The sequence below is a fragment of the Genypterus blacodes genome, unplaced genomic scaffold, assembly GCF_046128005.1.
Source record: "Genypterus blacodes isolate CSIRO-AG114 ecotype Tasmania unplaced genomic scaffold, CSIRO-AGI_Gbla_v1 ptg000094l_1, whole genome shotgun sequence".
NCBI lineage: Eukaryota > Metazoa > Chordata > Actinopteri > Ophidiiformes > Ophidiidae > Genypterus > Genypterus blacodes.
In genome coordinates, this window is record NW_027466898.1 from 1907528 (window position 1) to 1935504 (window position 27977).

At 39.7% G+C, this 27977-nt stretch overlaps 1 protein-coding gene across 3 annotated transcripts in view; it reads right to left on the reverse strand.

The window, feature by feature from the left end:
- chchd6a (coiled-coil-helix-coiled-coil-helix domain containing 6a) overlaps window positions 1-27977 on the reverse strand; it is an 81357-nt gene that overhangs the window by 30547 nt on the left and 22833 nt on the right. For all 3 annotated transcript variants that reach the window (XM_076159351.1, XM_076159349.1, XM_076159350.1), the window contains exons 6-7: window positions 27813-27883; window positions 17877-18012 (exon numbers count right to left, since the gene is read on the reverse strand). In XM_076159351.1, coding sequence (XP_076015466.1) covers window positions 17877-18012; window positions 27813-27883 — 207 coding nt within the window. The remainder of the gene's footprint in view (window positions 1-17876; window positions 18013-27812; window positions 27884-27977) is intronic.

Consider the following 27977-nt stretch of genomic DNA (forward strand, 5'->3'; position numbering starts at 1 on the left):
GTGTGTGTAGCGTGTATGGGATCCAGGCTCAGCACCGCAGGGTTTGCTCCAGCTGTGAAACTCACACCATTAAAACCACAGAGAGACTCAGAGAGCAGGGTGATCAATACAGCTCCCCTCTTCTGTCATCTCATCTCAACATCCCACCGTCCCCCCACCTGCCTTCCATTCTTCTCTTCCCTTTTTGTGCCTGTTCCACCGATATCTTCTGTTCTCCTCTCCTCTCCTCTTCATTCCATTCCACTCCTCTTGTTTCATCTCCCACCTTTCCCTTTTGCTCCTGCTCTTCATTTTTCCTGTTTTTGTTTCACCAATGAAAAAAGGAAGCATATCTATAGATTGCTGGACCATCAACAGGCACTAGTCCAAGAGTTGACAGCTGCTTGCCGGTATTCCTGGTTCGCTAGAAACTAGTCTTGTCTTCTTCTTCCTCTTCTTGTCATGAACTACCTAGTCTACCTAGTAGGCTTGACTCTGTCACTGCTAGAGGAACTGACTTTTTGACTCGACAGAAACTTATAATCATATATATCTTAATTTAAAATGTGTGAAATGATTAGTTTCTTTTGCGTGTAGCCTTAACGCAGAATAAGGTTTTGTAAGCAGGAGATTATTGTGGAATAAATCTCAACCGGGCGATCAGGAGGTCTTACACTTACCACTGTTACAGATATAGACATGCTTTATTGATCCCTATGGTTTAATAACACACTCTACTATGAGCAAAACGGTCTGTGGTGTGAAGATTCAGTCAGTCAATGTGAAGGGTTAAAGTGTAGAATACAACCTGCTGAGGCATATTTATGTGTCCATCATAGGCTACAATTGTGTTATCATCTATAGTCTACTAGAAGAGAAAACTTAATCCATTCAAAGTTCAGAGAATTGCTTTATTTTACGGTATAATTCAGTGAATAGCGCGGCATAAACTCGCTGTACCAACTACAAACCAAATAATGGATTTCCCCCCTGTTGCTCCAATTTAAGAGTCATCCTTTTGAAATAGATGAGAGAAGAGTCACAAGGTTACATCATCATCTGCAAGACTGGTGTCTGGATTTTTACACAAGCCTAATGTAATTTCATCTAGCTGTCAGCAGACCATAGAGAGGGTAGGAAGGATAGAACAGAGGGACAGGGGAAGCACACAGAGTGAGATAGAAAGAGAAAAACAAATGGTAAGTCAGGAGAAGAAGAGCAGTAGAAATCTGCCTGTTCTCCATTTTGTCTGCCAGGCTTGGGAGCCTTGAATCAATTGGAAATCCATTCTATCTGGCTAGCAGGCAATTGGGGCTCCCAGGTGATGTGTTTGACAGGCCACTCCACTGCTGAGGGATGGAAACGGTGGAGGAGAGCAAATACTGTAAAGACCGGGTCCAGTACAACACGCCTGTACCAAGGATATATTTTATTTACATTTGTTTACAAATACATTCTTCCAACTTCCTAGGTATCAACTACCTTCCTCACCATGTCTAATGCAGCATTCTTGAAATGTTCCTCAAGAAGTCAACACTTCTGTATACATTGTTGTTCAGAGATAGGATTTTTTGGAACATTCATACTGAGGGAAAACGGCTGAGCGTAAATCAATAAAAAGTGGACTAAGGGTTCGATACTCTTTTAATAAACAATGTAAAATCCAAGATGACAAATAGTTCCTTTCTCACTAGCTGACTGGAATGTCGCTGAGGAGTACTGTGCCTCGTGTCCCACTATCTTATATCAATATTTGTCAAGTAGTGTCTATCTGTGTGTCCCTGATCATTCTTCAACATTAAGTGTTGAAGTACTCAGTTCCGATTTCTTGAAAAGACGAGGTTATCGACTGAGTTACACTGCCATGAAAAGCAACACAGTCTTGAGATACGGAATCTGTATTCTTTAAAATGTTAATTTTGCTCCTCCATCCTTTGTGCCATAGGAGCTGCGCTAGCATCAAAATACCAGACAGGATGTTAGTATTGGTGCTCTCACTGATCTTTGCACCTTTGTCATAATATGCAGGAAAACATGTATGAAGAAAAACCAGGAACCACAAAACCCATTTACTTGTAATTCATAAAGAAGACGAAAATTTCACATTTTTCTATATTACTGAAAAGTTAACTTTTCATGGAGGGGAAGGGTCAGACAGAGGTGTACCCTCTTACGTACTTACTGCTGAAAGAGCTGAAAGGAAGCATGTTTACAACCGCAGGCTCTGGCCACTAACTGTAAAGCAGCAGAAGAGTTTGCTGTAAATTCACTATGCTGGCAGAAATACTATCCTCGGGCTAGTTCAAGAGGAAAACTTTGTATTTAAGTGACTGGAAATACAAGAAAGTATAGCCCTCGCTGGCATGAATGACACTCGTAAGATGAAGATGCTTTCACTGCACAAAAAGCATCACATTTTATGATAGTTTCCATTGTGGGATTATGTGCTGGCCAGTTTATGCAAGTCCTTTGGTACAAGTGTTGTAAATAACTACAGTACAACAGTGAAGAAGCCATTTTATAGTTTCACATAAAAGTGAACTTGTCAACACAGCTCAGGGAGCAAACAATAACACAATGGTATTTTTTTGTATTAACAAAAGGCCAGAAAAGAAAAATTGATCTCTTTTAGAGGAGAGGCTATGAATTGGAGAGCAATCACAAAGGAGCAGCAGAACTCCAACTCACAGAAAGAAAGAGGAGGTGGAGAGACAGATAGATTGAGAGACAACAGGACAATAAAGAAAGGCTTGTACGAAGTGGACTGTTCCGATTGCGGCTGCTTCAAAAGGACAAAAGCCAGTGGAAAAATAGACCTAAAAGCCCCGCAGTTGTCCTCCCTTATCCCAGCTGGGGGTCTAGGTCCACCAGAACCCCCCCCCAAAGAAAGGATAATGTAGCCCAGACTGAAATTTTGGTGTAAAATATGCAAGGCAGAAAATGTGTCCAGTAGCATACGCGGCAAATGTTACTTTCAACTAAACACAATGTGAGGCTGCACTTAGTTGTTATCTCGACCCCTATCAGAACGAAGAAAGAGAGAGTAGGGGGTCCGGTGGTGCAACTGGACAGGCGTGGTGGCGCTTGCAAAGGTCAGAGTACAGCGAGTATGGAGCACAAAAGCCAGTGAATATGCCTCCCTCAGGAAGCAATTGTGAGCACCTTCCACACTACTCCCTCCCTTCACGTCTCCACATGCCCGACTCCTCCCCCGTTTGAAAGCTTTGAGGAGTCTAAGGGCCATCGGGGGCCATGAGGCAGATGAAAGAGGAAACAGAGGCTCTGTATTCAGCTTGATGTGCTGTTCGATTGCATGCTGCAGTGCAACAAAAGAAAGAGAAATACAGGGGAGGGAGCGAGCGAAATAGAAGGACAGCGACTCAGATTCACCAAATGCCATGTCTCTTGAAGAAAAAGAGAAAGTAAGAGAAAGTTCCATGTGTAGCAGCGGTGAAACAAGGTGGTGGTAAGTACCATCGAGCAACACCCCGATGCAGCACTTCCCAAAGATTGGATTCTCAAACGTAAATGCACAGCACGGCATAGGGAGAGCAACCTCTGCTGGACAGGGATACAAAGTATACACTCATTACTTTCCAACAAACGGTTTGAAGGACCGGAATTTGAGGTGAGATGGTTTGAGATAGATGTAAAAGAGGCCATTAATGTCAAGCTGCAGAAACTGGTTGAACTAAGACACAGTTTCTCTTGCTCTTGACAATGCTGCTCTGACATCTGTCCTCCTGCCGTGTTCCCAGACCACCCGACACAGCGCTTCCAGCTGGGGCTGAGTAGGATGCTGATAGGTATGAGTCTGCTGCTCCATTCTCTCCACATCCTCACTGGGGGCGGACATGTCCCGGTGATGTGCAGCTCTGCTAGGTGGGAATGCACAAAGCTGCCTTTACCCAAATGTTAGAACTAAGGAAGCATAATGGATGAGCGGTGAAATGTCTTCAATTGCTATTTCCCAGTCCAGTAAATTGCACTTTTATTACTGTTCAGCAGTAGTGGTAAGTACATTCATTGTCATTATCAAAGAAAGGTGCTGGAAGGAACGGCAGCCATCTAATAATGAAGAAGGAGAATTACACGCAGACTACCTATAAGACTCCTTTACACTGTTTTAACACATTAAAATGGTTACGATGTTTCAAAATAGGTCTCTCTTTATTTTGAATCACTATTTTAATTGCGCAATGTTGGACTTGTTCAACAACAGAATTTGCACTACACTTACATTTATTCAGAACCAAAAGGAATGCTATGTTCCCAAATTCAAGGTTAAGCTGATACTCAACAGAAAAAAAACAGATTTAACAGCACAATAAAAAGGCAACCATAAAACAGATTATTATAGCAGCACTTCTCTGTTTTCCTAATGGGCAAAGAAGGGTCATTTTAAGTGCATGGGAATCATGAAACGACCTTGAATAACTGAGTTAGATTTTAGTGAAACTCTAAATCTTTAGAAGTCTCATGCAGCGACAAAACTGTCAAAAAAAATCAAGAGGTACTCGTGTCATTTTAACATGGTGGTGTTTTTTTTAAAGGAGTCCCCTTTTACACGTTACATTAAAGTGCATCTGCATCTGTTGCTGCATGTCGCTGGGCAGATCACACTAAATCCTTATTAACATGTTTTGCGGGCGTTCATAATTGTGTCAGTTTGTGCTTTGATTTTGACAAAATTGTGGATTCTAACGTTTAAAAACCTGGAGAATAATAACTATTAAAAATAAACTACTATAATTATACCATAATGATGTAGCATGTGCATAGACTGTCAGAATATTGATTTACTGCACCTGAGAGTTTTCTTTCTAGTTTCTTGTGTTGCAATTTTCTCTGCAGGCCATTTTCACAACACTTTCAGTCGGAGCAAAAAACATGGCAAAAGAAAAAAATAATTCAGTGCATAAATGCCTAAATGTACAGGGCTGTTATTTTGAAGAGTGCTGAAAAGCTGGATTACAAAGTATAACCCACAGATCACACAATACATGACAAAAAGAGAGAAAGAACGAGAACAGATAATGACGCTTGTTGGTGATTGGTTGCGATTAGGCTGTGCAGCATAGGAGCGGATCAATGCTGACTTGAAAGGAGGCAACGCTGATGGTTTATGACAGAGGGAACAACTGCAAACGGTATGAAAATGAAATCAATACGTCAACTGTGGAGCAGAGAAAAATGAAGAAAGAAACCAAGAGAAAGAGGCACACAGAAAACGGGAGACAAGACAGAACAAAACAAAAGATGACAAAGCAAAGAAGTAGACAAGGAGACAGAAAAAAGAGGCTAGATGAAAGGTGTTGATTTTACAGACATAGAAGAAGAAAAACAAATTTGACAGATAAAAGATTCTTCATTTAAGTTAGATTTACAAAATACTACAAAAAGACGACAGTAAAAACAAATTGATGAACCATCAGAGGAAACCAACTTACAAAAGTGAGAAAAACTTTTGTATGTGTCTCTGGATTTGGATTTCTGAGGTTGTGTGTTGTGTGTATCTTTGTGCAAGTTCTTTTTGGTTAATCCTTTTCCAATAGACTTGTGTACAACAGCATATGCACATGGAAGATTAGGCGCAACCACACAACCATTTACTGTGCTTCAACCTTTCACATCAAGTCCAAAGGTGATTTTGGAAATTTATCACCAGCAATAAAGAGCAGAGCAGTGGGATATAGAGAGACAATGATGAGATGGTGGATGAACTGCTGTCTAATAAAATAGTATCATCTGCATAAAAAGGTACATCGCAATATTAAGCAAAATATATGATTCATGTACAGTGAAAAGAAGGGAGGACCCAAACTAGACCCCTGGAGGACACCTTCACAAACACCACTAATACCCGATGTAAGTACAAAACACTAGCTACCTCTATATCAATGAAGCTTACATATGGCCTGGATGTTGTAGCCCAGGCCACATCATGAACACATTGTGTTGCCGGAGAATTTACGAAAAATCTGTTTTAAGCCTTAATCTCATTTTGTAGTACAGTTTCCAAGTCTCACTTATGTCACTGAGTCCAAGTTGCCTTGTCTGTGGGACAAATGTCGACATACTGTATACTATCACAACTCATAACTCGTATTTACAGATAGATTGATAGCTGGTATCTCAAGGGGCAGGGAAATGATATTGTCAATAAAATAACATGATAGTAATTTACTATTGATACCAATAATGTTTGTATTGGCATTTTTTTCTACAAAGTGCTTTATATTAAAGACAAGTGATTTATCATTTTCGTTTCATGGAGTAGCTCTAAGGTTAAAAGTTTCTGACAAGTCTTAACCCTCGTAATGTCCTATCGTGTTACATACACCTAAGGCCCTCTGGGGTCAAATTGACCCCAAATTGTTTGACTGTTATCTGAACCATAAAGTGTAAATTTTCAATTATTTTTGTGTCACAGCTTTAGTCTGACTCCAGTCCAACGCATCACCACAAATTTTTCCATTTATTTTGGAATTTAGGGCCAAAAGACCTTGTTTACATTCGATATACCCTATTTTTGAGTTTAAAAAATGGGGGAAAAAAAATTGGGAAATATTTGATATGATCTTGACTATTTGACATGACCCGGAGTGGAATATGTCAAAGTTTAGTGAGGGCGCCGTTTTTGAATTTTTTGAATGAGAGCAAATACTAACACCCATTGTCCTCTGGGGTCTAATTGACCCCAAAATGGTTTATTGTTATTTGAAGCATAAAGTATAAAATTTCAATTAATTTTGTGTTACACCTTTAGTGTAACACAACCCATTACCACAAATTCCCTTAATTTTAGAATTCATGGCCAATAGCGCTTGTCTACATAAAAGTAGGTAAAGTAAGGCAGGGATTTGGGCTTCTGCCGCACCCAAAAAATGCACGTTTTTGGACCTGGCATTGCATGCTGCCCATACCTCCTGTTGTTGTGCCATTATTAAATAACCATTGCTTGACCACACACATGAAACATAGAAGATAAAAAATGTGTTGGAGAGCAGTAGGGTGTGACTTTTTGCCCCATTACATCACTTTGTGCTTCGGCACCATTTTGACCCCAGGAGCAAAGGAGTTAAAATTTCAATAAAACACCCAAAATTCAATCAAATGACTTCAAATTTCTTCATATCATGAAGAGCATAGTATCAAACAACCCCTATAAATTTCAGACCATTTGATGAAAGAAAACACATTTTATCAACTTTTTAGAATTGTATGGTCCTTGGGGTCAATTTGAACCCGGGGACATTAGGAGGGTTAAATCCTTCTGGGAGCTAGACTCATGGACTAATCACTGGCCTGCTGTGTGCATGTTTGGGTGTGTGTGTACCCTGAATTTACTGATTCCTAATCTCAAGCATTTCATTCAAAACAATAAATTGGACAGTTTCTTTCAATGAGTCAACATTCAATGCTTCACAACACACACACATACACACACACAAACAAACACAAACTGTTGCAAGCAGCAGAGCTCAGAACACACAGGAGAGCATAGTTAAATTAATGAAATTTAACACAAGATTTGTTTACGTCGTGGGTAAATCATAAATTAAAGAGCAAGAGAAGAACAACAACTTGTATCTTCAGACTTTCTGTTTCTCTCCTCTCCCCCTCTTCTTTAACTTATTTTATGTTCTCCCTCTATCTGTCCATAACTTCCATAGCTTCTGCCTGCTGAGAAATTAAAAATCTCCAAAGACCATCACAGCAGCACCGACTACAGAGCAGCGTTTTTCTTTATGTTTTCTCCTGCACCTCCCAACTGCTCATCAAATAAGACTGTCAAGCTTCATCGTCAAAATTATCTCACTTGTCTGATATACACCCAAAATGATAAAGAATCCTAATCACTTGATGGCTACGACGGAATACTCCGAGAACCTTAAAGCAATGTTACAGGCAGATGAGTTTTCTGGCACTGTTCGTTTTAAACTAGCTTCATAAAAACTTTACAAACTAACTGACGAGCTGTCAAGTTGCCAACGGCTGCAAATGAGGTAATTCCAAAACCTGCTGTAATGCATTCCAATTTGATTGGCTTCATGCCCAGAGTGAGTGAATGAGTATGAAAATGCAGGTCTGATCCTTCAAATGTGCTGCTAGACTTAACGGCCGCACAAACAAACAGGCAGAGGCAAACTGCAGTGAAGAGAAAAGAAGAGACGATCTGAGATTATATTTGATCAACTTTTGTTCAACTCTGCAAACTGGAATAGAAAAAACAAAACATGTAAGGGATGTGAGATTTTTTGCTTTCCTCTAAGCAGTTGGTGAGGAACGAATATCACTGTCGTAGAACTGCAACTCCAAAACTGTCACACTGTGCTGTGATTAAGGCCATATGTAGGGCTGGAATGTACTGTGTATAGGGTGAAATTGTTCACTGAATATGCATGACTTGTAGCTTAGATGAGTTACAAGAGGAAGTACACCAGGTGAGGAAATGTGGAGAACGCTAATGCTGATTGTGAGCAGATGGCACAATTAGATGCTTGAGTGAATCGACTTCCAAATGCATAATCAACGTGCGTGACTCGGAGTACACCTATATCGCTTTACGTGGATTACAATGTGATTATGATGATGTGTGAAACTACTTGAGATTACAAATACATTGAAATTGGAACATGCATGTAGTGGACAGAAAATCTCTTACAGTCAAAATGTATAAAGTGCTACTTGTTGCATGGTACGTCGACTTTGAAAGGGAAAAAGTTTCAGAGTTCAAAAGAAAAAAAAAATTGTGAGACTTTAGCCTCAGTTTAGCCCAATTAAAGCAATTGCTTGACTAATTTAAAAGCTTGGAGTGAAGCTCCCACACCTAACGACTTTCCTGTGAAGCTTTCTCACTGCACTAATAAAGAACATTTCAGGCAAAACTCTGTCCCTTAATTAGGTGTAGTTTAAAGAAAACTACAAGAGATTCTGTATTATCTATTCACACATGGCAATCAGGTAAATGTGGCGTTGAACTGCTTGTTCGCACCTTGAGCTCTAAGTTAAAAACGTCTAGAGAATATACACAAGTGAAAGTACGTGAAAGTTTCTCTTGTGTGTGTGTGTGTGTGTGTGTGTGTGTGTGTGTGTGGTCAGTAGCAGGTCCACCAAGCAGCTGAATCCCCTCATTCTTCTTCATTAGTGTTGACTGCTGAGGGGCCTGCCATCTCTCTCTCTCTCTCTCTCCATCTTTTCTTCCCGTCTGTAACCTTTCCTCCATAACACCTCCATGTCCATCCACCTCTCCCTCATACGTTTTCCTCCTCCATCTGTTTTTCTCTACATCCCTATCTCTCATCATACTCTGTTCACCTCTTCTTCATGAGCACCCCCCACCCCCATTTTCTCTCTTTGCTTTCACAGTCGCTCAGCTTTCGATGTGATGTTTTTTCAATGCACTCATCTTTTCCATCACATTCTTTTGTCCTTCAATATCTCTCTGGCCTTGCTGTCTCAGTCCTCATCAAAAGCTGGATTTCTCCTTTTTAATACTCCCTCACTTTTCATTTCATACTGCCCACACAGGACATTTCACTTCAGCTGATCAAGCTTCTGCCTGTCATTTAGTCTTGGCCTTCACTCTGCATCTTCCTCAATATTTCTTCCTCCACTTTGCCTTCCTGTTATGCTTTTAATGGTAGCCTCTTCTTCTGTCTGCTCATTTTCTCAAGGCATACCCATACTCTACCTACCATATCTCATTAGCTTTTCAAAATTATCGCTCTAATCTACCATTCTCATGCTTTTTATATATATCTACCGTATGTTACTCTTCTGTTCCTCTGAACAATATTTTTTCCTCAGCTTTCTCTTAGTTTTTATCTTCTACCGTCTATTTGTTATCTGCTGGCGGAGTAGCTGAGCTGCTGGGATCTTTGTACCAGCACGACTCCTGTTCAATCAACAATAAAACGGAAGGTAAAAGAAAAAAAAGAGAAAGAAATCAATCAATATCAGGTTATATACCTCTGTGGTTCACTGGCTTTGTGAAAGTCTGAGTACATTCAGATAGGCAATAGATACAGATTTATTATCAGTATATCAGTATTGTCGATAGTGGTTCCCTTTGAGAATAGACTTATCAAAACTTGATGAAACTATTTACTGTTGCGTCTTATCTTCTGGTGTGCAGGGAATAATACTTGTACGCTAAGCTGCCTCATACATCAGAGACAGGAGACAGGCTCCCGCACAATAGGCTGGGGCACCACAATCACACCAGGGTTACGAAAGTGCTGCCATCCACCACACAAAAGAAAACCGTGCCAGATAAAGTGTCAGTCATTCCAATGTTGTTGGAATGGATATTCGCGTTAAAAAAAATGCAGCCCTGCCAATATTCCCACAAATAATTGAAACACACTCAAAGAAGGCTGAGAATGACTAAAGTCTTATTGTGGAGAGAGATTTCACAAAAATTTTAAAATGTATAACAAGTGTAAGCTCTAATTTCTGTTCCAATTTAAGTTTTTTTTTGCAAATGTTGCTTTAATGTGGACAAAACACAGATTCCCTTATTTACGTACTGTGTCTGTAAGCACCAGCTACTCACTGATTGGCCAGCTGCATCACATCTGAGCTGGCAATACAAACGGACAGGTCTGTAGGTGTTGAAATGTGTTACATAGTGATGTCACAATGTATCAATATACTGAACCCCTCCTTTAAACTGAAACTCCGAAATGTAATCCAAAAGAAATCATAAAGGGAGGAAAAGTCCAAAATGTACATTTTAAGGTAAATCATCATCTTCTTCTACACAGACAGAGGAAAAAGTCCATCTTTATAATAAAAATTGAGCAAAATATCCTCTGATGGACAGTGGAAGTAAAGTCTTACCACCAAATCTTTCCACTCATTGCTGTGCTTAGCCTTTGATCTCCCGCCTTGACAAGCACAGAGTAGTCCTACAGTGTGAACAGCTGGATACCTTACAATGTTCACCCTGATACTTGTTACAGTGATAGAAAAACACAACACCTGCATAATTCCATACATTAAAGCCAATCTTAATCTGCTGATTTTTTTTTGACACTGTGACAGTTTTATGCTTATTTGTGAGGCTGTACATTACATTACATTACATTACGATCATTTGGCAGACGCTTTTATCCAAAGCGACTTACATTACATTATATTACCACCCTTCGCAGAGGGGGGAGCAATTGAGGGTACGGTGCCTTGCTCAGGGGCACCTCGGCAGGGACTCGAACCGGCAACCCTCCGGTTCTTAAGCGGAAGCCCTACCCACTCGACTACTGCCTCCCTATAGTAGTTAGTAGTGTGCCCATTCATACAGCACATAACGATTAAAGAGAGGTTCTGATGATGTAAATTGAAGAAGACGTGAGTGAGTATGATATCATAGTTTCATATAGGCTGAATACAAAAATATAAAATTGTACATGATTGTTATAGACAAGGTGTAGCTTTGATTAGCTACCATTAAAAAGCAGCTTCCGCCACACTCCTGACATTTCATCAGTCAAACCTTGTGCTTGTTCTTTCACCTGACCCTGGATGATGTGATTGTCAAAGACTAGAAAAGAGTCAGAACAGTAACCATCTTTCACCAATTCACCAACCACAAAGCATAAGAACATTTATGGTGCAAATATAAGCCCCTCCCTCCCAGACAATCTTAATGCAGTGGGTATTTTTGCTAAACGTCAATTTGACATACCATCAGCATTTCCTCCCACTCAGTACTGTGCCTATGTACCTGTGGCTGTCAAGGAGTGAAGAGTACAACAACCTGGGATAGTCGAGGAAACTTTAGTAGAAAAGCAACAACACACAGGCTAGTTAAGAAATCCATAAGCTAAAGAACACACATGGGCTGTGCATTTCTGTGTCACTGTAAACAGCGATTGTTGGCACAGCTGTGTACTGGGCAAGGAACAGGAATTTTCTGTCATCAGTTCTCTGGATATTTGCACACAGTGAGTCATCTAACCAACTGTTGTTAAGCTATTCCAGTGCCTGTGCAAACAAACATGTTTTTCTCCCATCTTATTACTGCCTTTCAGCCAACAGTTAACCTTGACAGAATGCAATAATCTTGGGTGAAGTGCACCATTTTCCACCAATGACCACAGTAGAAATACTTGAAGGACATCCCATCTATGATCATTTGCAAGAGTCGAGTAAACATCAAGTAATTTTCATGCTATTCTGTATTTTTCAAACTAAAATAAGAATTGAGAACGATGGGATATGAATGGAAATGGGGACAGACAGGAAGACAGGATGGCAGAGATGTCAAAATATAACGAGAAGATTTCCAGGTGCACAAAGCTGAACGGGACTGTGTCTAAATCTCTTTCTCAGTATCTCCTCAGCACTCTCTTGACCTTTATTCTTCGTGTTTTGTATTGTTTTCCCCTGTTCTTCTTTGCACTGTGCTAATTCTCTCTCCCTGTCTCTCACTCTCTCTTTTCCATGAAAGGCAGACTTCAGGAGTAACTCCCTGGGCTTTAGACCCAAACCCTGCTACATCTGCACTCTTCAGCAGGGATCTGGATATATAAGGGTGTAGGAATCAGTTTGTGTGTGTGTGTTAGTACTGCTGAAGGGGGAAAAACAGCACAAAAACTTTTTAGGTCTCAACTTACAGCTGTAGCGCTGAATCAGTATGTGTGTGATCAGACACACTGCTGTTCTAGTTGTCTGCAGAGAGTATTCTGTGTTCCATTTCTTTAATTTTTCATTAGTTTCTCTCAATTCGGATATATTTACTCGAGCAAGGTACTTGAGTATTTCCATTTGTGCTACTTTTTACCTCTGTTCTTCTACATGTGTCTGATGGATGTAGTTATAACTTTGCAGATGAATACATTAAATTCAATATGACATGCACATAAAATATTGCTGTTTTCAGGTAGAAACACTGCCTCCAGCATTGTTATAGCTCAGCGGAACAATGTGCTTTAGACATTAATCTTTTCTTGGAAATTTAAAAGTGTTTCAGTGTAGACGAGCATGTAATCCGTCAACTGACATGAAAGCACGGAAACCACAAAATTAGAGATATCAAGTTTTAGTGGACAGCGTTTTTTGGGATATATTTTTATTATGATTATAGTCCAGAAGTTATATTATTTTAATTACAACTCTTTGAAATTGGAGAGTTGAGAAATTAGGTTTTTTATGCTGCTGAGATGGAAAAACAACAATTCTGGCATGTTTTCACTTGAAGCATGAAAATATTTTGGATACATATTCAAGCAGGGAGCATTGAATACATGAATACATAATAATAACTAATTAGTACTATTACCAGTTTGCTAAATTTCGGTGACATACCTCTCTTTCTACTTCTCTCACTTCTCTATGTCTCACCATCTCTTCACTGTGATCCAAACTTTTGACACTGATCGGCATCAGAACCGGGCTTTATACGATTCTGGTGCTATAAAAACGAACCCCACCAAGAGGAAAGACTGTGTGTGTGTGTGTGTGTGTGTGTGTGTGTGTGTGTGTGTGTGTGTGTGTGTGTGTGTGTGTGAGTGAGAGCGAGTGTGTGTGTGAGTGTGTGGCGGGGATGTACTCGCAGCTAAATGACTGCACAATCCAACTGTGTTAGACACTGTGTGTGTGTGTTAGACAATCTCGCAGTAGAAACGTTAGGCTGAGCCTCCGGGTGGATAATGACCAAAGATTCTCTGCTTTGACTCTGCTGGCTCTGTGGGGTCCTCCCCTCATTTACCATCACAAACGCAACTACACACACATAGCCACACATGAAGATGGCTGTGTAACCCAGTGGGAAGATGTCTATGATGGGCAGGCCCAGTGTCCTGCTGCGACACTGATCAAAACATTCTGTTAGACGGAAAATACAAAACACGAGCTGGAGTCCCGACTGTCCTTTCACTCAAACAAAACATGTGAAAAGTCATCATCAAAGGTCTGCAGTATAAACTTGTATTACTTAGATAAGTCAAATCTAGTTTAGGCTTTTATCAAGAACAATACAATTTAGGATCAGGATCACAGTCACAAACACAAAGTTAATGTTTTCACACCAGTTCTTTCCTTCCTCTTCACAGCACAGAAGATATTGCTTATAAATCAGATAAAAATAACCCATTTTCTCTAAGCTGGCAGCAAAGTCCTCCTCTTTAAGCTGTAGTCATTTAATACGCATTGCACAGAGGACATGTAAACAATGTTTGGCTGTATTAAACGGATACTGTTAAACTACCACAACAGCAATGTTTCCCCACAGCTAATGGACTTCAAACATTAACATCCTTAATATTTAATAAGAATAAAAACAATGTTTACTCGATTTCTGCATTTATGCATTTAAGGAAGAAAAAAAAACTAAAAAGTGTGAAGATTTAAAGCAGATTTAAAAGATTTAAAGCAGATTTAAACCAATCTGAACCAAAACTTCCAGCTAAAAGATTGTAATTTCTGCCAAACTACAGCAAAGCTCACAGAGAGTTGTAAAACTTTTTTGAGAATGTCATCAACCAATGAGTCAATCTGAATGCAAACATATTTTTTACTGAAGTTTTAAATGGGATGGCACTGACACAGGCTCCTCATATGATTTGACATGGTGTTAAGTCTGATTTTGCAACCAAATCTAAATATTATCCCTGGAGTTTGGTGCTGCATAACACAATAAGAACCCCCAGGATCATTTTGTTGACGTTAAGAGATCAAATGTTCCAAAGGCTTCAACATGTCATCTCTCTTTGGAGATATCACTTTTGATAGCCAAGCGCTTGCTCCATCATTGAATGTTAGTCTTCACCATTCTTCACTCAGAAGACCAAGAAGAAAGTGCAGGAAAAATAACTTAATAATTTCCCCTTTTTATATTTAGATGTGGTCATTATAGTGTGAGTAGATTTTATTAGATGCAATAGGATCACTGATAGTGAGCAGATAGTGAGCAGTTAAATACAATTTCCACTGGATGGAGACAATGTACACTTTGATTTATAGGGGCAAAAAATGTTTTGTTCCTGCGCAAATGTCGCTATTTGGCAACCCGAAATAGAGCATTGTAAAAATTTCTCATGGTAATGTTTACGATTACATCTGATCCTTTTCCAGATGCTTTTATCCAAAACGAGATACACTTGCAGTATAATTAACCACAAACAATGATATGAATGAGAGCTGCCACAAAACAAAGTTCCAGTTCAACTCTCTACTGCATATAATGCCAGATGGCTAACGTGAAGAAATGTTCTATTCTCACAAAGTGACTTTCTACTGTTATGATCATTACCTTGTCCCCTTCAACACGGTTGGATGTTTAACATGGTTACTCATGGACTTGTTTGTCTTGATATGATGAGCTGCAATGTTGTTGTTGTTTCCAAAAATATGACAAACACAAATATTTAGATTTGTTAAAGCCTCCATTTAGTCATATGCCAGGTACTCTACTGTAGCAGATGTAGTAAGTGGAGAGAAAAAAACAGTTATCAGTGCTAACTTAACCAGCTCTGACAAAAGTAGGACTTTAGAAAGTTTCACACTGACAGGGTGAAAGTCAAGCAAACGCCTCAGGGGCTTATCTAAAAGGAAGACCTTGATGTGTAGGTTACACCAGAGTGAAATGTAGGAGTACTTCTCACACACACACACACACACACACACACACACACACACACACACACACACACACACACACTCACACACACACACATATAATATATATACAATATAAAACAATATATACAGAACTGTGTGCTACAATTGTGAAGACATATACTTAGGCCTTCCTTTCAGTACCCTCAATTCCATCATATCAACTGTAACCAGGAGGACATGATGCATGATGACTGTCAGACTTTTGTTTATTACTATATGTTGTAAGAAATGATTTTTTTTCTTTGGCAGGAAGAAATATCCACTTTCAGAAAAATATAAACTTAAATTCTTCCTTTATAACTGTAGAATTGCACGAATGCACACACCTACATGCTGGCTCACAAAGAACATTAAAAAGGTACTGATGTTGTTCTAAAAGGGCACTAGAGAAGGATAAGATGAGATGAATCTAAAGGTATTAAGTTGATTATGACATGCTTTGTAACTGCTTGACAGAGGACACCTCGGTGCCCTGGGCAGCACTTTGAGCAGAGCCGTGTGCTTTGGATGAATGATGAGCAGCTGCTTCTACTGTACAAACTTTGGAATGACTTGCCTCTATCACTTTGGCCTCCGACTCTGCTCTTGCCTCTCATTTTCTCTCCAACTTTCTCTGAATTTCTAACTCAAAGCTACTGCAGAGGCGCACGCACTCGAGGAACATGTCTTTGCTGTTGAATAATACAGCAGAAGGTCGAACAAAGGAATACGAAATGCTGTAGAGTAAAGCACAAAGGCATGGTTTTTCTGGGTCGTTCTTCAATGGTTTAGACATAGACGGACAGATGAAAAAATCAAGCAAGAAAAAACTAGAGGGCACTCAAAGGACGCCTACATCTGCCAAAACCTAACAATGCTTTCATTTGACTTTTTCGCAAATACAAAACCATTATTACTTGGCTGAACTGTAAATAGCTTTATCATTCAAAGATAGACGTAAAGGATTCGCCAACTCAAAGGTAAAGAAAATCATAAGCCAGTCAACTGCTTCATACAAAATCATACATCTGTTAAGAAATTTCAGCATCCAAATTTTACGCAGTAAGCCACTTTGCCTGCATCAATTTAGATTTTCTCTACATCATCACTGAGTCTGTCTGGGAAATGATGATCTCATATGACCGTATTGTTCTATTTACAAGGATAAACAGCACTGTCACATAGGGGATCTCAAAATAAAATAAAGAAATTGAGATAAAACTGGTGAAAGGGGAGATGAAAGAAAGGCAATGTCTGATTTCTATATTATATGAATTGGAATTTATATCACAACTTCTTGTATGCCATCCCTCTGTTTCCTGAGATGTGGAGCTGTTGGACTGGAAGGTCGAATGTACAACGAATAATCAATTAATCCATTGCGAATAAACATGGAGAAGAAGTTCTTACGCAGACCAGCTTAAACAGCTTATGGAATCCTATTTATAACCAAACATGTCTAACATTGTCTTCATATACTGCTAGAATTCCAAAGACGGGACTGCAGGAAAACGCTTGAGAGCAGCAATGCACCACTCTGTTGACTTGAAATTAAGTGAAGTCTGACAAGTTTCTCAATCTTGTAGTATCTTTTCCTATATTCAAAAGAAAAGAAAGAAAAGTAAAATGCCTCGTATATCACCTGCAACTTCAATAAGTACACTATCTGAAAATAACAACTATGCACAGTTGTCTGGGAAACCATCTCCTTTTAGATTCACACTTATACCACTTGCTGTTTTCTGTGGACAGCCTGTCACTTGCTTTTGATGATTTTATTTCTTTAAACTACCTACACTGAGACTAAGGGAGTACTATACTGGAACACTAACTGTGTTTGGCTTTGAAAATGTGTCATTTTCAATACTGGTAGAAAAACAAGTCTGGTAGCACAGGAGAATCTGGATTTCTTACTTTTACATCAGGCATTCATTCTGAACGCTGTAGGAATACCCAGCCTTTTTCTGATGTAAAAGTTACAATGATCTACCATGGTTTTGTTCCTTATGTTGCTCAGAAGATAAAAGAGTTCTTTTAAGAACATAAAAGAATGAATTTTGTTCTTTTATATCAGACAGCTTGTGTTGATATGAAGAAACAACATATTTATTTGTTACCACTTAAACGTTACATTTTAATTTTAGTATTTTGTCTTTTGAATTTTTTTTAGATAATTATGGTTCACACATATTGAGAGCACTTGCATAATGATTGCTGTGCAGTTTACAGTAGTACATAGTGATCCCTGACATTCCCATTTCTACTCCTTCCACAATTCAGCGAGCTCTCACCTTCTTTGCAGCGTCGATGCACTGGAAGTATTCTTTGGCCAGGTCTGAACACCTGAGGGTCTGTTCTCTGTTCTCCTTGTAACATGATAAAATCTGAGCCTGCAGGCCAGGACACACCGCCTCTGTACTATGAGCCCTGCAGAAAGAGAGAGAAGTTAGAAAAGAGAAAGGCAAGGGATGAATGGAGACAAAAAACTGTGTGCTGACATACTGTTTAAAAATTAATGTTTGGTCATTTTTTTCAGTACTGTGAAGACAGTAAGGCCACATTAACATGACAGGTCTTGAAGCCCAAATACAGATTGTTGGGCCTCAATGGGATTTTGATGGCCTGTTCATATCTTTATTTTAAGTAGCCCATATCTGATACCAGCATTACACCTGATACAGACCACACTGCACCATTAAGTGTTTAATTAGGCGAACAAAAGGACACAATGGAGACAAATGAGTCCTTTGTATTACTGGTACAAAAAAAATAGAAAAGAGGATTAATGCCGTAAAGTAAAAGCAAGACAGAGCTAAAAAAAAAAACAATCAATACATTCACTCACTTTGAAATGTTTAACAATTGTAAGGTGTGTGAGGTACGTGCTTCCCTGCAAATCATGCAATTAGTGCTAAATCGCATTTAATTGAGTTGGAAGGACCATTCAGATCAAATAGACAGTAAAGAGTGCTTTGAGAGATTGAATTAGCAGTGTTAATTTGATATGTGGGCTGAAGTTTAATTGGTCTCTGCTTGTCTGTCTGTCTTACTGGTAAATACGACAGGTTTGCTGTCTGGGTGTCTTGCTTTAATGGATTCCAACTGACTGAGGCAGAGACAAGCAAGTTATGTACACCTACGCAGGTACAGAGAGACACATGAACACGCAAAGATGTACAAACACACACACGCTTTGTGTGACAAAAATGAAAGCAAAAACAACTCGCAGACATACCGATCTAGGTGGCAACATTTCAATCTTTTCTATTCTGTGACCCTGCACATTTAACAATGGCTCCAATTGAAAGCCAAATTAAAGGCTCTTTCATCTTTACTTCACAGTGGAAAGACGACCCTGGTGTTTCAGTTACAGCACGTCTATATCTGAACACCCACTCACACACATGAGGGAGAGAGGGGCATCAGAAGCGGCATTGTGGATGCAATAACTCTGTTCGTGGAGGAAAATGAACAGAGAGAGAGAAAACATAGAATATGAAAGGAACAAAAGGAAGTGACACAAAAAGATGAGAGAGGGATGAAGCAGCCAGTGGCATTCTATCACAACACCATTTTAAAGAGCTGTCCTATCAGATCACTCTTTACCCACAGCACCTCCAATGGTTTATCTACTCTATTTATTCACTCGCATTCCACTGTTTCCCCTCTTCTCTTGCTCACCCATTCCTTTTCTGTCATCGCATTAACAACGCAGACGATGACACCAAAGCACACCATCTTTCTCCCTCTCCGTTTGTGGCCCAGCAAGATAAGGAACTCTCCTTTAATTTAAAATAAATGGCCTTCATCAGGGAAAGCAAAGCCTCCTGATAGTGCGTGGTTTATTAAAGCTGCTTGGAGCAGAAAATTGCTTCAGCTGTGGCAGAGCTAAAGCTCCGTCCACACGCTATACCAAATTGAAGGTGAAGTTTTAAATCAGAAATATTAACATAGCCACTTACTAAAGAAGAAATACACAGAGAGGGAAAAGAGAGAGAGAGAGAGAGAGGAGAGAGAGAGAGAGAGAGAGAGAGAGAGAGAGAGAGAGAGAGAGAGAGAGAGAGAGAGAGAGAGAGAGAGAAAGAGAAAGAGAAAGAAAGAGAGAGAAAGAAACCTGGCTTTCAGCTGGAATGAAGCAAAACAGCATTCTGAATAGTATGTGAAGTTCTTGTTAACAGGCAACTGTGCTGTGAATAGATTTTAATGCATGCGCGTCAGTGTGTGAAGTCATTTTTTGGGGGGGTCTTCAATGCATCTGTGAGCGGTAAACATAACCAAACATAAACAGTAAGATTAGTTGCTTAATTAATAGCTCTGCTTGCTATTTTATCTCTGGCAGTGTAAATGCAGAGGCGGATGGAACACATAGCAGCCAGACTTCTAAACCGAGCAGACCCGCTTAGAGACAAAGCGAGGGAGAGAAATAAACGAGAAAGAAATTGGAAAATGGAAAAGGCACAAAACAACACAAGTATAAAAGCCTGGGATAAAGCTACGAGACAGATCAGCAAGATGCTTTTATCACCTCCAAACCATACATCACTCTCAGTTTAACCAATGTTTTTTTGTGTTTGCCTTAACAGCTTTGGTTGTACATATGAAACATTGTCCAACATGCCATTTTATTTATTGCCTGTCAAGTAAGAAGTCTTGGTATCTCTACAGTTTTAGGCCTGTAATTAGAAAATCTTGTTAGATCTCAGGAAGAGCTAGCTGTGCAAAAACAAAAGCCTCCAATCTTGTCACGGTACAAGTTCAACACGCCATATGTGACACCACGCAGTATGCATATGTTGAACTATAAAGTTTTACCCGCTATATAATTGTGAATACATCAAACAAAACTGTTTCGGTAACCAAAGTTTGTTGCTGACTAAAACTAATTACTGTATAACCTGAGTCAACTTATGATCAGTTAACAACAAACTATTTAATATCCATATTTAACTGAAATACACATCCTCGATTCCGAAAACTCAGGAATGAATTGACATTGTGTTTCGACGACTGATAAGAAATGTGGCTGGATTGCACGTCAATGCCCATCCAGTACAGTGCGGTGAAGCTTCTCCCTGTCACGTTTGCAGGTAACAGCTGTCTGTCTTGCATGTGACCCAAACAATTTATTGTACAATTTAAGTTGAAGTGAATTCTGTGAGCAACAGAAGATTGCCATGTAAGAAAACAAGGTGAGCTCTCCTTTTCCTGCAGTCTGTTATTATGAAAATTTACATAATTTGCCTTGTTCTTGCAAGATGCCTTTTTGTTTTTAGTTTTTACACACAACTCGATGGAATCATATAGCTACAGAAAGTGTTTAAATCCTTGCTGTTAGGAGAGAGAGAGAGAAAGAGAGAGAGAGAGAGAGTGGGGGATGAATCTCAATCACACAAGATAACCCGAATGTTCTGTAGGGAGAATGAGAGGAACTGCGTGGTAAACAGGTCCATCCTTATCTACTGAAGCAGGAAATGGCATTTGACATGTTCCTGAACGGACTACTTTACCCTTACCAGTTTGATTAATATTGGTGTGGCGGAGGAGGAGGAACGGGAGAAAGAGAGATGATAACAATGGAGAAAAAGGGCAGAAGAGGTGAGAAAGGAAACAGTGAGAGAGACAGAGTTCTCTCTTATCTGTTGCTTGTAGCTTGTAGGCACTAGCACCTTGACAGCTTTTCAATTGACTGAGGGCTTGCATTCTCTTTTCTGCGCTCTCTCTCTCACACACACACACACACACACACACACACACACACACACACACACACACACACACACACACACACACACACACACACACACACACACACACACACACACACACACACACACACACACAGACATGCATGCAGACACACACATCTCCAAAGTGCTTTACTTTATCCTCTGCCCATCTTTTCATTCCCATCTCACCTGCACCTAGAAGGTGAGCATCCTCTGTGTACTGGTACTTCACTCTATCTCTCAACAACACACGACAACGGGAAGACCAATATTTCCATGGCCTTAAAAACTTAATGGACTGAGTTGGTTGCAGTTTAGAAAAGTTGTAAGGTCCAAGGTAACCATAGTCTTGATGGTAACCATAGTTTTGCTGTAGACACAAAATACTCGGTAAAATGTACAATTTTACAGATATTCCATGACATTCCCAGAAGATGGGTCCTTTACTGGCATCATTCCTGGTACACACCTCAATGAATTCACTTAATCTACCAAAATACCCCGCTTCCATCTTCCCCACCAATTTGAATGCCATCTGTAATGCCATTTGTCCCATTTCTCTCACAACTTATCTCTCCCAACATATCTGTACATTATACTCCTGAATAATAACAGCCTTTCATTTAATTATGCCATACATCCCTCTGCTATACATCTCTTTCATCTCAGTCTGTCTTTTCTCTTTCTTTGCCCCTTGAAGACCATGACCTAAACATCCCTTCTTATACTCCTTTATCAATCTGTTTCATTACTTGTCAGTTATATTCATATGGTTTGATTCCTCCTTGAATTATATTAGAAAAATAATCATTCAACACGCAACTTGCAGAGACAAACTTGTATATGGAATAGTTGCCAATTCACAACTTAAACTAGACTGCTGCAGATGTGTAAACCTGTGTGGACTTTCTGTAGTCATTACACAATGCTTTCAAAATTAAATAGAGAGTGACATAATGGGGTCAATCGCTCACTTTCAAGGCCGTTCAGTTATTAAGTTAAAGTTATTAAGTTTGGCGAGTTTGTTTTGACAATTCTCTTCTGTTCTGTTCTATATTTGATCGACTTAATGTGCAAAGCTAAAGTTATAACTCACAAATCGTTGTTCTGTTTATTGTATTTATCTCCTTTCTTACTTGGTGAACATCTGTTAGTCTTTATGTGATTTCTCTCTCTACTTTAGCCTTCATTCACAGGCATATCCAAGGGCAAATTTAATATATTCATTATAACCTAAAGCTTTGTACGTATAGTTTTGTGAGTCGATTTGTCTAGTGGCATTGTTGGTCCATGTGCATAATGGGATGCAGTCATTCAGTTGTTAACCTCAATGACATACCTGCTCCAACCCTTTTAATTGTAGTAAGTTAGGTTTCTACACATCTCCTCAAACACTGACAATTAAAAAAAAATCAAAAAACACACACAAATGTTTGATGTTGGTTGGCTTTTCTATTACAATTAAACAACCGTTTCAACGCAATACACTTATAAACTTGCTCTCTGGACTTGCCTTGTCAATGTTTCCAGCTTCAACACTGACTGACCTCCGTAGCCTGCTTTCGTCTGACACAAGCGGGGAGGATCTGACAAAAGCCGGCTATTAAGGCTAGTTCTACTACTGTAACAGACAGCTGGCCTTGTTAAAATGCCTCGGATACTGGCCTGAGCGGTTTGATGTGGATATCTGCCTTGTCCATCTCCGTCTTGCACGCGTTCTGTTGCTTTCACCTCGCAAAGGATAGCTGTCTCCCTCACTCTCTCACAGAAAATGTGTCTGGACTACAAAGACAACTGCTTCCATCCTCACATCTCTTTCCCTCTTAGCGTAATTCCACAGCTAGGTAAACGCTGTCAGGTTGTTGAATGCAAAATGCCTCTGTTAAGTGTTCACCGGCTTTACCGTCTTTCTCCTTGGTCCTGTCATTTACCAAAGAGAAATGTGTAAATGTTAAACTCAGCTTGACTAAATGAATGACTGAATAGACAAACTTCAGCATTGCAAAGTCTTGGCGAAATTCCTGTTGGATGCCGTGATGGATATTATAATGTTTGGCTTAGTCAAGCTTTGCTGATGCCAACCTGTGGCTCACATCAGATCACTAATCTTGCAGGGGTCCTTGGAAGAGGAGAGCTTCACACGGTCCTGAGTGAGGATCGGACAAGAAAGCATAGCCTCAAGAGTGTTTGAGAGATGCAATTACCTTTGTATGCAACAGAGATCCTTGTGTTTTGCGGTGAATTCAGGAATTTATCAATGTTTTGTAATTTTGAGGGGTAGATTCCTGTATTTGTTATTACAGAGGCCATCTTATATAAAAGCTGTGGAATCAAGATGGATGGAGACAGAGGTAACAGTAGAGATGAAGACTCCAAGACCGGACAAGATGACAAGATTGCTTGTCTGTTGCTTTCTCTCTTTCTACTCCACTGTCCATACACTTGCGCACATACACACGCACATTTACAAACCTCAAACAATAAAAAAACTTTTGGAACACAATGAAATCTGTTATTGATAGGAAACCTGCAAATAATCAAACTAACTGATCTACTTGTATTTGAGGTTTGACTGTGGTAATATGTTACAGTCTTTGCCAGACACTGATGCCACCTGCTGGCTGGAAGTGGACTCACCCGGTGTTCAGCATCTTAAGAGAGTGTAAGAGTTAACACTACTCTGACCAAATGGCTTTTTCCACAAGGGCATGGACCCTTCTGTGTGCCAGGATGAGATAGACATCTTCATCAAGTGGTACAATATCAACCATCTCATTTTAAATGTCACAAAAAAAACCCACAAGAGATGGTCTGTGACCCAGGGCAAGTGACTGACCATGAGACTTTACTTTCTGAGGAGAGAATGTGTATGGAGTGAACATCCAGATCACACCGATGTTCTACCTGGCAGTGCTAGAGAGCAACATTAGATATGGCATTACAGCATGGTCCAAAAATCGGTTCCAACTCTCAAGGTCCCGTCTCCTCTAAATACCAACATCTGCCATCATGGAGAAGACCCCATGTGCTCAAATGTATGTCTAATGTATAGTCAAATGTTGTCATGTTGTTGAGGATGTTTTTATGAGACACAACTGTCTAGCATCGTGTCAAATGCTTCTCATATTTTTATGATGTTTTTATATGTGGGAACACACAGCTGCAGTGTGCCCAAGATAAATTTCCCCTTGAGGATAATAAAGTTTCCTCTTCTTCTGGTGACGATGACATACTGGCTGTGTGTGCTCTGGGTTCCTCACACTCGAGAGTTCTGGTAGCCACAGTCCCCTCTCCGCTCAGAGGATTAAACAACGGATTAACACGAGTCACACCCGCGCGCGCGCGCACACACACACACACACACACACACACACACACACACAATAACACAGACACGGCACCCAGGTGGTTTTAGAGTTGCTACAACTTATTTTACAGCAGCTTTACTCCACAGCTCTGCACCTCACTCAAGCCATTTCCAACTTCTAGTGACACAAGGAAACAAGTCTGCTGCTGGCTTCCCACCCTGTAGTGAAAGTTTGATGGCTAAAATCAAATTAACATACATACATACAATAACTTCTTTTTATATTTACATGGATTCCAACCCAACATTGATTTGTGCAATTTGAAACTTGTCATCCAATACTAAGCAGCTATTTCCTGCAAACAAGCTCTATTAAGCCAACTGTTTATAACCTGCACAGCACTAATGGACCCAATCAGAGTTGAGCTACCAGTGGGGAAGTGCGATTTTAAAAATCTCACTCGTCTGTATTCTGAGTTCAGACTTACTGGAGGACTGAAACACTTGCACTACTGCGACGAGATACACTTTTGTATTGCCAGAAATCCATGTACAAAAACAACAGGGAAGCTCTTGCAATAGTATTCAGGAGGGCTGAGCACAATGGACTGAGAAGAGAACACACACCTGTCCTTCAATAAAAAGGAATACTTTTTAAAACTAATTTATACGTGTGTATCCAGAGATTAAACGACAAATATTTTAAAATAAAAAACCCTTCTCCCTCTCTGTTCTCCATCACCTGTGTGTCCCGCTCTGCCCAGTGGTTTCATTAGGCCCATAACAAAGAACAAAGGTGAAGAAGCAGTGTGTAAAATATGACTGGTGCAATTGACTGCAAGCATGACAATGAAAAAGTAAATCTCCATCTTCCCAGCTACCTGGCCTATCTGTAGCTGTGTTTATTCATTACTCTGCGTTCTTAATATCAAATCTACAGAACACCACCATACTGTGGTATTTGGTGTGATTTTAATGTTTTCCCATCGTTTGGAAGCTGTCTTTACAAATTACACTGAAAACATATTGCACATCAAACATTGGCTGCTGTTTGATCAGTGTGCTTTTCCTGTCGTACAGGTTTTTGTTAAGATTACAGGCAGGTGCTTGTTTTAAAGAGGGAGGGACAGGCGACATCGATAAATCTCATTCCCGGAAGGCTGAGCAGCTGGTGATCCTGGCATCTTCAGAAGTGTGGACTGATTTTAATAATTTTAATATGCTCTCGCATCTGAATACAAATAACTTTACCACAGATCTTTTGACTTAAGCAGTCCCACTTCAGTGGCAACTCTGAAAAACAAAGTCAACCAGGGGCTCGTGTATGAAGTAAAAAGGGAATTATGGTGTGAGGGTAAGAGTGTCTGTTACTACTGACAACCAATTTGCATGCCTATCCACCTTTCCAATATTCACCCGCTAAATCAGTTTAGGCCAACAGAGAACCAATTCAGAAAATAGTGAATACCCCAGAGATTACAGTAAAACTAGATTACACCATGAACATGAGCCTATTTCACTGGCAAACTGGAGATTACCTTCTCAAGCTCTATCTTCTTTGATAAATCAGTCAGTTTAGAGCACCTATCTCCCTACCGGAAGAAGTGTGTGTTTGAGTCTTGGTGAAACTGCAGGTACAAAGCTACCAATTATCATCAGGCTTTAAAAAATGAAGAAGACAAACATTAGGACTTTGGTGCGATTGTGTAGGTGTCAAGTGAAACCCTCTTAACTTAAATTGGGTGACACGTTTTCCAGTAACCCTAAGACATACAGAGATACTTAACAATCAGTAGATGTAGTTTTTTTCAACAATGCCCTGCTCAGTCTTCCCTGGGCCGCTGGGAATTTCAAATGGAGATGTTAAGGGTTAATTACAGTGACCAAGACTGAAACGGCTCTACTGGATTTTGTGAGAGATACTGATAATCAGAGGGATACATATATGGAGAGATTTGCGTCTTTTTTGGTTGGCAAGACTGCCATGATCACGGAGAGCCACGACAATCAATGGTAACACTGTCCGATAAACAACACCTGCTCTCCAAGCTCAAAAGGAGAAATCATTGAAGAAAATATCCAATAACCAAAAGACAGTGAATATCTGAAATGCTTTCACAACATGACAAAAAAAAAAAGAATATAGAAACCTACTCTAATCAGAGGGGTGAATAACTGATCACAGACATGAAGGTCCTTCAACTGGTCCGTTGGTCCAATGGACAGACGGACATTCAGCACAACAATGCAGTATTTTCATACAGTACAGTATTCATTTCATTTGGATTGAAACCAAAAACTGTATTTCAACACAAATAACCCAAATATGCATGTCCATAATCTGATACAGCTATTGTCTCTCTTGACTCTAGTTCAGGAGCTAAAATTACTGCACTTCAATACACATATTTGACCTGAATCGTATAAAATCTGTGTTAAATCAGTAGTATCAAATGGTTAATTGTTTTAATGTGTCCTTCTTGTATTGTATTGCACATAATTTTTATGGAGATTGTATTGAATTATCTGAGAAAGAGATAAGCACCCCTGATATCCATACATATGCAGTACGTGAATGTATAAAGATATTGCTAATTAGTGTGCAATCTCATATGACTAGCATTTTTTGCAATACTCAAAACATTATGGCATGATTTAGTCTAACTTTAAGATCGATAACTATTCCTTCACTTAGCTGTGGTGGATGAGGCTCGTAGTGAAATGGCACATTACTGTTGTGACACAAACTTTAACAGTGAGTCAGGATCTGGTCTCTTATGTGAGTTACAGCTGGGCATTTTAAAGACTGGAGAGGCAATAATGAGCTACCTTTTCCCTGGCTGTGGCTCATTACAAGTCCACAGTGAAAAGCGAGGAATGGGAAATAGGGTATTGTTAAACTCTGCTTAATCAAAGCAGCCAATTAAACACTTATCACATTAGGCAGGTTTGCTCCAGAGAATGTTGCATTTAAATGGTTAAAAATGTAGAAAGAGCAGATTGTTATCTCCTGGTGCTTATTAGTCCGGTGTGTGTATACCCGTGTAGATGTGTCTGAGTTAAATTGTGTGTTTCTGGGTCCCGAGGGAATTATATTTCTTTCTTTCTTATTACTTTTGGAAGAATGGACTGCAAATTAGTGTGTGAATATGTACATGTGTGTGTAAGCGTGTGCAAGTGTGTGTGTCTCTTACCTCACGCTTTCTTCAGCCTTGGACGCAGCTTGGTGGAATTGTCCCTTGCTCTGTTCATACTGGTCCTGATTCTAGAGACAAGCAGACACATAGACAGACAGACAACATCACTGATTTGTCAGGAAAAGATTTTTAACCTGGAAAAACACATCTAATCATAAATAT